Source organism: Schistocerca piceifrons, chromosome 2, assembly GCF_021461385.2.
Source record: "Schistocerca piceifrons isolate TAMUIC-IGC-003096 chromosome 2, iqSchPice1.1, whole genome shotgun sequence".
Classification (NCBI taxonomy): Eukaryota; Metazoa; Arthropoda; class Insecta; order Orthoptera; family Acrididae; genus Schistocerca; species Schistocerca piceifrons.
The window spans coordinates 799,524,827-799,534,366 of NC_060139.1; the positions used below are offsets into that span (position 1 = coordinate 799,524,827).

The window sequence follows — 9,540 nt, forward strand, 5'->3', positions numbered from 1 at the left end:
GATGAAGAGTATCGTCCGGCGAGATGACCAACAATGTTTCTCCAGCGAGGGCGTCGCCTCACGTCGTATCTATATGTGAACGGCTTTGTCCTCCGTCCTTCTTGCCTGCTGCTGTAAATTACTTTAGAGCTAATAACATTTTTAGTGGCTATTTCCAGATGAAAATATACCGTACGTGTTTTTGCTAAGTTTCGGGTTCTTTATGATCTATGAAAGCTTGTCCCATTATCAGCCTTTATTCATTTTACGGTCTTACAGGATTTGTAGTGAGCCATGAATACACAACGTTATCTCCACCTACAACTATAATATTCGACAAGTCTTCCTCGTTTCCGTTGTACTTACAAGACGAACGTTGATGTACCACTAAAACGACTCAGATCTCTGTTTGTTGTCCTTACGGTCGCTATTTGAGACGTGTATTTGAGGGAAAAAATCGTACTGTAGTCTTTTTCTAACGACATTTCCCTGAACTTCATCAAGAACGTTCCGCAAAAAGAGCATCTTATTTCTTCCAAGTGTTCTCACATCACGGAGATTTTATCTCATACTGAGTAAGTCTATTGGTAACATAACTAATTCGTAGCCTCTGAAGTGCTTCGATGTGTTCGGTCAAATCAATCTGTTTCGGATCCCAAGCACTCGAGTAATCCTCAAAAATGAGTTGCAGAAACACTCAGTACGCGGTGTCATTTGTACGTGGGTTACGATATGGACTGTACAAAATCGTAACAAGTTTACCTGGACAAATTATGCTAACGATATTTTTTTTCATAGAATTGTCGACATTGTATCATTGGCGAATTGTTCGTGACAGGAAAAAAAGGGAATATAATTAAATCAGGAAATTAAGATTTTATATGAAACTGTACAACAACTCAGAATGATAGAAAACGAAATTGCAAACATAACTGCTGTGATGTTAATGGGTTGGGTGGTACGAATCTCACCTTACAGACTGATGGATACTCAAGCACTCAGAAGTGAAAGTAAGTAAGCGGAACACCGTTAGCCATTTATTCTCTTAGCTCATGCGCAGAATCACAAAATAAAGTCAACGGATTTACGAGATTAAATTTCACGTTATCGCGTGTCCGCATTTGAGGAAGCTAAGCTTCCTCGGATTTCCTTGTGCTAACTTCGCTCCTGATAACTTCACAACTTTGTTTTAACAAGTCTCGTGAGAGTTAACGACGAGACACTACACTTTTTATTTCGAAAAGAGCTGAGAGCTACGCTCGTAAATTTTCTGTTTCGTATTTGTTTCACTACCGTGAAATATGTCGCCAAGTTAAGGTGGAAAGAGAGGCTTGGTGCGAGATTTTCTGGAGACAAAATGCATGAAAATGAGGATTTCAGCGATTCAGGGCCTTACAGCTAATAAAAAGACGTATAGATGCGGATCCCAAGTGACTGAAGAAGTTTAAATTCTGCAAGCTATTTATAAACGTAGAGGAACTGAGGTATGTGCTTTAAATGATGTAGTGAATTACAGTGAGAGTGATGAACTGCTAAATAATACGTTTGTGGTGGGTACAATAAATCAATTTTTTTCCTTTTTGCCTCAACAAATCATCGTGTTCCTTTCTATATTAGTCTCACCTGGATATTCTTCCATACACCACCCCAAATTTATTCATACTTTTAAGGAAAGCTATTTGATTGAAACCAGTTTGTCAACAAAGACGCCATTAACCATTTTTGTGTGCTACGCCATATTAGCAAAATCAGTGAAAGCAGAAATTGCGGCATCAACTTCCATCATCAGGGACCAGAGACTTGTTTACATACATCTGTGGGCATCGAGAAACAGAGCCCGCAATAGCGAACAAAACAAGGAGTCAAATGTACACAACGACAAATAACATCCAGTTTAAAGATTCTTATTGGTAAATCTAGTCGACAAGTCCACTTTTAACTATCAGAACAGCAGTATTACTCATTTATTTTTTACAATGTTATATAAGAAATTTTTGTGTACTTTGATGAATTAGAAGCCTTTTTTTTTTCGATTCAACGGTCATCTGACTGGTTTGATGCAGCCTGTCACGAATTTCTATCCTTCGCCAACCTCTTCACCTCTTGCAACCTACGTTCTCAATTATGAGCTGGATATATTCCAGTCTCTGTCTTCCTCTAATGTTTTTACCCTCTACAGTTCCCTCTAGTACCATTGCAGTTGTTCCCTGATGTCGTAATAAATGTGCTAACATTCTGCTCCTTGCTCTTGACAGTGTTTCCCATATATTCCTTTCCCCGCTGATTCTGTGGAGAACTTCCTCATACCTTATCTTATTAGTCCACCTAATTTTCAGTATTCTGTAGCGGCACCACATGTAAAATGTTTAGATTCTTTTCGGTTTCCGTTTTCCCACAGTCCAGATTCCACTACCACAGAATGCTGTGGTCCAAACGTACATTCTCAGAAATTTCTTTCTCAAATTAAGACTTGTGATTTTGTGCTAACAGACTTCTGCTGGGTAGGAATGCCCTTTTTGCTGGCGATAGTCTGCTTGCTGTGTCCACCTTGCTCCATCCGCCATGGGTTATTTTACTGCGTATGTAACAGAATTACTTAACTTCAGTTGTTTCGTACCCATCTTGGTGCAAGGCATCTCGTTATTCTCATTTCTGCTACTTCCAATTGTTTTCGTCTTTCTTCGATTTACTCTCATATCCATATTCTGTACTCATCAGAATGTTCATTATGTTCAACAGGTTCTGTAATTCTTCTTCACTTTCACTGCGGATAGCAATGCAATAAACGAATCATATCATTGATATCCCATCCTTCTTGAATTTTAATTCCACTCTTGAACCCTTCTATTTCCATCATTGCTTCTTCGATGTGTAGATTGACAGTAGGATCAAAAGATTAAATCCCTGCCTTTCAAACTTTTTTAATCCGGGAGCTTTCTTCTTGGTCTTCGGCTCTTACTGTTGCTTTTTGGTTCTCGTAAAAATTGTTTATTACCCCTCTTTCCCTATAGCGTACTCTACTTTACTCAGAATTTCGAACATCTTGCACCAATTCAAACTGTCGAACGTTTTTTCGTGGTCGACAAATCTTATGAATAAGTCTTGCCTTTTCTTCAGTATTCCTTCCTTTATCAATCGCAAAATCAGAGCTGCCTCTCTGCTTCCTTTACCTTTACTAGAACTAAAGTAATCGTCATATGACAGATTTTTCATTTTATTTTCCATTCTCCTGTATGTTATTCGTGTATTAATTTTCGCGCTTGTCGGCACTTGTAATTGTTGGAATGGTGTGGATGATATTCTTCCAAATGTCTAATGGCAGAGTCGTCAGCCTCATACATTCTACACACAAAGTTGAATGAATAGTCGTTTAGCTGCAACTTCCCCCATTGAGTTTAGAAACTCCGGTGACTTATCTATCCCTTCTGTCTTATTAGGTCTTAAGTCTTCCAGAACTCTTTTAATCTCTGATTCTAATACTACATCCTCCCGTTTTTCATCCCTATCAACTACCAATTTTTCACTATCACGTCATCGGGCAGGTCCTCCATAGAGGCCTTCAATGCACTCTTTCCACCTATCCACTCTATACTCAGTATTTAGAAGTGGAATCCAACTGAACTGTTAATGTTACAGCACTTGCTTTTAATAGAACCAAAAGTTATTTGGAATTTCGTATGTATTGATTCAGTTGTTGCGAAGGATCATTTCTTTTTAGATTTATTCACATTTTTCATGTAAACATTTCGCCTTAGCTTCCCTGCAATTCCTATTTATTTCGCTCCTAAGTGACATGTGTTTCCGCATTCCTGAATTACCCTAGAAAATTTTTATTTCCATCTCACGTCGATCAACTAAGGTATTTCTTTTTTACCCACGGTTTGGTCACAGTTACCTTCCTTGCACATATTTTTTTCCTTTCCAACTACTGTGATTGCCATTTTGAATCAACTTCTCTGGACAATGTTTCTTCCTGACTTGTCTCTTAAATTTAATCCTACTCTTTATCATTACTAAACTGGGATCCCAGTCTGTATCTGCTCCTGGGTACACATACCTGATTTCAGAATCTCTGCCTGACCATGATGTAATCTAACTGAAATCTTCTAGTACCTCCCGGCCTTTTCAAAGTATAGCTCCTCCTCCTCCTCTCGTGAGTCTTAAACACCGTTTTCGATATTATTAGCTGAAGTTTGATGCAGAACTCAAGTAGTTTTCTTTCTGTCTCGATCCTACAACAAACCCCTAACTCTTCTGTAACCCTTCCTTCTACTTCGTCCACTAAAACCGCATTCCAGTCCCCCATGACTATCACATTTTCATCTCACTTTATGTACTGAATTACCCGGTCAATATCCTCATATACGTTATCTTTCTCCTCGTCTTCTGCCTGGTATGTCAGCATGTATACCTAAACTACCGTTGCCTGGTTTGGTTTGCTGTCGATTCCGATGAGAACAACCACATCACTGAATTATTCACACTAGATCCCTCTCTGCCCTACCTTGCTATTCGTACCGAGTCTTACTCCCGTTATATCAGTTTCTGCCATTGTTGATATTACCATGCACTCAGGTGACCAGTGATCTTTGTGTTCTTTCCATTTTGCTTAACTGATCTCCATTATATCTAGACTGAGCTCCAGTAGTTTCTTTTCATTTTCTCTAGGTTTCCTATCATGTTCAGATTTCTGGCATTCCGTATCCTTTCGGTGATTATTCAACATTTTTTCTGATGATCACCTCTCCCTTGCATGGTACCAAGACCGAATTACCCTTTTCGACTAACCTATATTTACCTCAGTGAGCCGTAGGAAAACTGCATGTATTTTAACAATCAATACGGACAATTTAGTTGTGAAAATATTTAATTTTAGGGTCCATTGTGCCCCAACGTCTGATACAAAAATTGGAGTATGAACATTCCCAAGTGCCGCCAATAAGGATTATCAGCAGTGTCCATATGAAATCCAGTTGTATATTTTCAAATGTTACAGAACATTTTATTTGTATTTTCCGCTTAAAGTATGACATATTTTGAGGAATAATACAATTTTATTTGTTGTAAAGTTCTAGTTTCCATTCATGATCAGAGATTAATAGTTATACTTGCATATCATTATATGCAACCTGCATGTGTTTTGCACTCACAATCGTTATTAATTTTGATAAATAATTTCATTTCAGTAGCAGAGATTGTATTTTTCAGTTATTGACCTTTCATCTCTGTCCTAGCATAGTCTTTGGCTATATTTTATATCTCCCTTGTTCCTCCATGATATCCGGCTATGTTTTGTATGTGAACATTTTGTATTTCATGAATTATGAAGCTCCAATAGCATATTACGAAAATAAGTAAAGGCAATAACACATTATTTTAGAATAGTCTGTTGCTGCTACCACAGGTTCTGAAGATACAATGGAACAAAAAACTCAATAATAGCGAGTCAATACCACGAATTATATTTTTATAGTGTGGAACATGATGAACTGTCTTCGTCCCCTCTAAAATGATGCTTTATTAGGTGAAGAGATACTGGAAAATGACAAATAACGAAATTTAGTTTTTTGTACTACCAATAACATAGTCTCAGATCGGAATGATAATATCTAAACGTATTTACAGACAATTAAGGCATGGACATATCATATTTGCGTTTAAATCTTTGGGTTTAAAATCACGTCCATAGGTAAAAAACGGAGACTACACATCAGCAGTATCATAAATTTTGATAACATAGTCCACGGAGAGCAGTGATCTGAGTGTATATTTAAAAATAAACAGCTGAGATGGAAATAATGTTCCTCTATTGACCGGTTTCCACAAGCCATCTTCTAAGAATTTTTTGGCCCCCTTCGGCTGTTGCTGGCGGCTCGTCAAGAGTTTTCGTGGTACGATCGTGGTATTACGAAAAATCCGAGGGGCCGTTACCAATAGGCATAGGCGGCCAAAAAATTGTTAGAAGATTGCTTGTAGATAAACCGAAACTGGTTAATAGAGGATTATTATTTCGATTTCGACTGCTCATTTTTAAACATTAACTGCACTCTGCAGTAGTTGACATATTACTTTAGCTAAACATGATTTTTCCAGAATAGTTTAAACACATGATCACATTCCACATTGACAAAAGCATTGTTTGTTCGTGTGTGTGTGTGTGTGTAAATATTTTTTTAAGATGATGCGAAAAATTCAGATTGTTCGAATACTTTAGACCACAGTCGACGTGGCTGGTATGGGGAACACTGCGACTCGCTGATACATTTTAATGGTCGGTAATATTCTCTGCTGTGATTAGCAGTTTCTTTCTAAGGGATACTAGCTCTTTTTAATTTTCCACCACTGGCCTACTTGCTTCGTTTTAATGTATGGTAGAGATACTGCACTGTGAGTGGCTGCTTCATTCTTAAGAGATGATAAAAAGATTTTTATAATTTCCTTGTCACCACCATCTTGATATTTTCAAATTTGATGCCACCACCGTTTTGCTTTAATAAATTTTCCATCATCGTCTCTTGGCTTTGAAAGTTTTCACCACTACCAAGAGCTTGTATTTTTAAATTTCCCACCACTGTTATCTATGACTTCATGTGTTCAAATGTGATAGTTAAAATCTCTTGATTGGTTGCGCTAATGAAATACATCTTGATTTGTGACGTCATAGATAAGGGGAGGGAACTTGGTGGGTAATAGATGGGGGAGGGGCATGGTTTGAGTCGCCATGATGGTGTCATAAACGCAAAAAATTAATACTTTTTGACTAGCGCCAAAGAGTTGGGTCCTATGCTATGTCATGAATGTTCCATTTTTAAATAAATCAGGGATGCTGGACACTTACGTTACCTCATGAATAGCGTCACCACCATCCATAGCTCGAATTCGTATTAGGATATTTTCGGGCCATCACTGTACGTGGGTGTGCAAAGCATTTGATGTTGATACTCGTATCAGAATACTACTAACGGCACATAATGACCGTCAGGCTAGTCATCCTTAATACTTAGTGGCAGACTTTTTCTGCCGACTTGGCCGTTAGCTATGTTCTACTAGCGTTTTTCAGTATTGTTTTAACAGATCCCACGATGGCAGAGAACCGAAACGGGTAATATCGCGAAATAAATAATAAACTGTTATCAAGACTTAACAATTATTAGCTAAGTCACATTTCAGGGTTTACCATAGACGCCAAAGACATGTATCGGAGCGGGTGTAGTCATTTCGAAGTAACTGCTTTCCACTGACAGAAGCTCAAAGCGGTGCTTACCCAATGATGATTGTTTATGTTACATAAATTCATTATCTTTACAACTGACAGCATCACTCCGCTCCGTTTTGCTATGCCATAAGGAGAGGAGATCTGTGGTGTTCAGAAATTGTGAGTGCCATTTTTAATACGAGAGCGTGCTGAAAAGTGATGCGTCTGAATTTTTTATTCTGTTCTCAGTTTCTGTTGAGGTATTACATGTCATGCATATTACTATGTCGAATTTTCCACTTCGCTGACGTAAGGTGCAATGCAATTCTCTGTTGCTAGAGGGATCTGAACTGAAGCGCGTACATGGCGCTGTGTAACGTAACTACGTCAGTGTAATGCGAGACTCTCAGAAAACTGGAATCTCGAATTAGAAGAGTTCATCTACACATGGAGCACCCTCTCATTCAGCATGACAATGCTACAACACACGCAGGCTTTGCAACATCTGCAGCCTTGGGTTCACTGTCGTCGCTCATCCTCCATACAGTCCTGACTTAGCCTCATCCGATTTTTACCTGTTCCAAATCTTAAAGTACACCTTAGAGGATCTCATTTGTGGTTATGAGGCGCTACAAGCAAAGGTGAAGTTGTGGCTGCATCAACAAAGTCAAGTATATAGAGCGTTGACATCAAGGAACCGGCCTCTCGTCGGGAGAAATGTGTTTGCCGCCAGAGTGCCTATGTTGAGAAATAAATATGTAGACATGAAGAATAAAGATGGGGAGTATTCATAAAATTTTCTTTACCTGAAAACCCTTAAGAATTTCCCCATAAAAATCAGAGGGTTTACTTTCAGCACGCTTTTGTAACAGGTGAAAGAAACGAGTTACAGATGAACACGTTATGGGTGTAGGGCAGATGATTGAAATACGTAACTGCGGAAATAAATGTTAAGGGAAGTCCTCTCTTCCGAGACGCGTTCTGTGTTACGTATGATCGAATTACTGCGACGGCGAGAGCAGCACCAGTCTAGTGCTTCGTACGGTACGTGCATCAGTTGTTTGTTTGTCATCCTGAGAATGCAGTTCTCGCGGAGTACTTATTTCGCTGATTTGGAGGAAGCAATGCCGTACAAGGTGAATAAATATTGAATTACTTGAAATACTTGCGTGTACTGTATTGTTCAATAGTACATACGGTTTGTGCGATATACAGCTGGCAAAATTAACATGATAGTCTGTATACTTCTGGTGATCTGAAGCCAGTATAATTTTTTACGGGCCTTATGGGTTGCCGAATTTTTGCTGGAGGACTGAAGACTGAATCGACTGTATGCCTCTTTAGGAGCAGGCTAATCTTTTGCAGTACTTAGCGGACGAGGGCGTGACGAACGCGCGACGAAAACAAAACATATATGCGCTGGAATGAACATCAGACGGCTGTATCGCTGTGTAAGAACGGCAGCAGTAACAACGAGACAGTTGCCACTTTATGTATGTGAATCTTTCTGGAGATTGTTGCGGGACTCGGCTGTCCGATACAGGATGTCAAATTAAATACCTTTCAGCGGTCTAGTTTTCAACCTTATTTTATTTGGCTAGCAGTTTCAGCGTTTTACTACGCCAGCTTCAGGCTTCTGACCGACGTTTAGGAAGAGTCTACGTCGGTTATGATCACGAAGTTACCTCTTTGGCTATTTGACGCGGCTGTTAAGTCGAGAAAATTTTGTCTGTAAATGTAGACGTGAAACCATGTATTCGTACCGCCGTGTCGTTGTGTACATTCGCTGAGCTGCTTAATGTGGCCCTCTGCAGTCTCAGTATGTGAAACAAAGTGGACAGTCACTGACCTGCACTGGAAGCTGCCGGACTGCAGTGAGAGCCTGGAAGGGCTGGCGTCGACGTGCAGTTGGAGGCGCGTGCCCGAGGGCGGCGTTAAGGGGCTGCTGTGCGCTGCCCCCGGGGGCGGCGCCGGTGCCACCCCCACCCCAGGACCCGGACCCGGTCCAGGCCCAGAGCCCGGCTGCCATGGCGGCGGTGGTGGCGCCTCCTGTGGACAGAGAAAGCGTCAACATGACGTTAGGTGCGGTACAGTCAGGTACAACGCAAAACATAATATGACAGGTGTTTTTCTATTCTATCGCGTGAGCCTTGTCCCGCAGTTATGCAGGGTCAGCCATCGTTAATCGGATTTCGCATGTTAATGTTTAAGGGGTGGCTGGATGCCCTTCCTCCCGCCACCCCGTACTCCCCGGGACGGAATTAGTGTACCCAAACTGTCTCTGTCGAGTGTAGTCCATGGAATAGTGCGAATGTGTCAGATGTCTGCGAGCCGTGTAACTGAGGCGGAACATGGGGACCAGCCCG

At 40.3% G+C, this 9,540-nt stretch overlaps 1 protein-coding gene across 1 annotated transcript in view; it reads right to left on the reverse strand.

The window, feature by feature from the left end:
- Positions 1–9,287, reverse strand: part of LOC124775865 — a 748,131-nt gene extending 738,844 nt beyond the window's left edge. The window contains exons 1-2 of the mRNA XM_047250699.1: positions 9,276–9,287; positions 9,024–9,223 (exon numbers count right to left, since the gene is read on the reverse strand). Coding sequence (XP_047106655.1) covers positions 9,024–9,223; positions 9,276–9,287 — 212 coding nt within the window. The remainder of the gene's footprint in view (positions 1–9,023; positions 9,224–9,275) is intronic.
- Between the last annotated feature and the right edge of the window lie 253 nt (positions 9,288–9,540).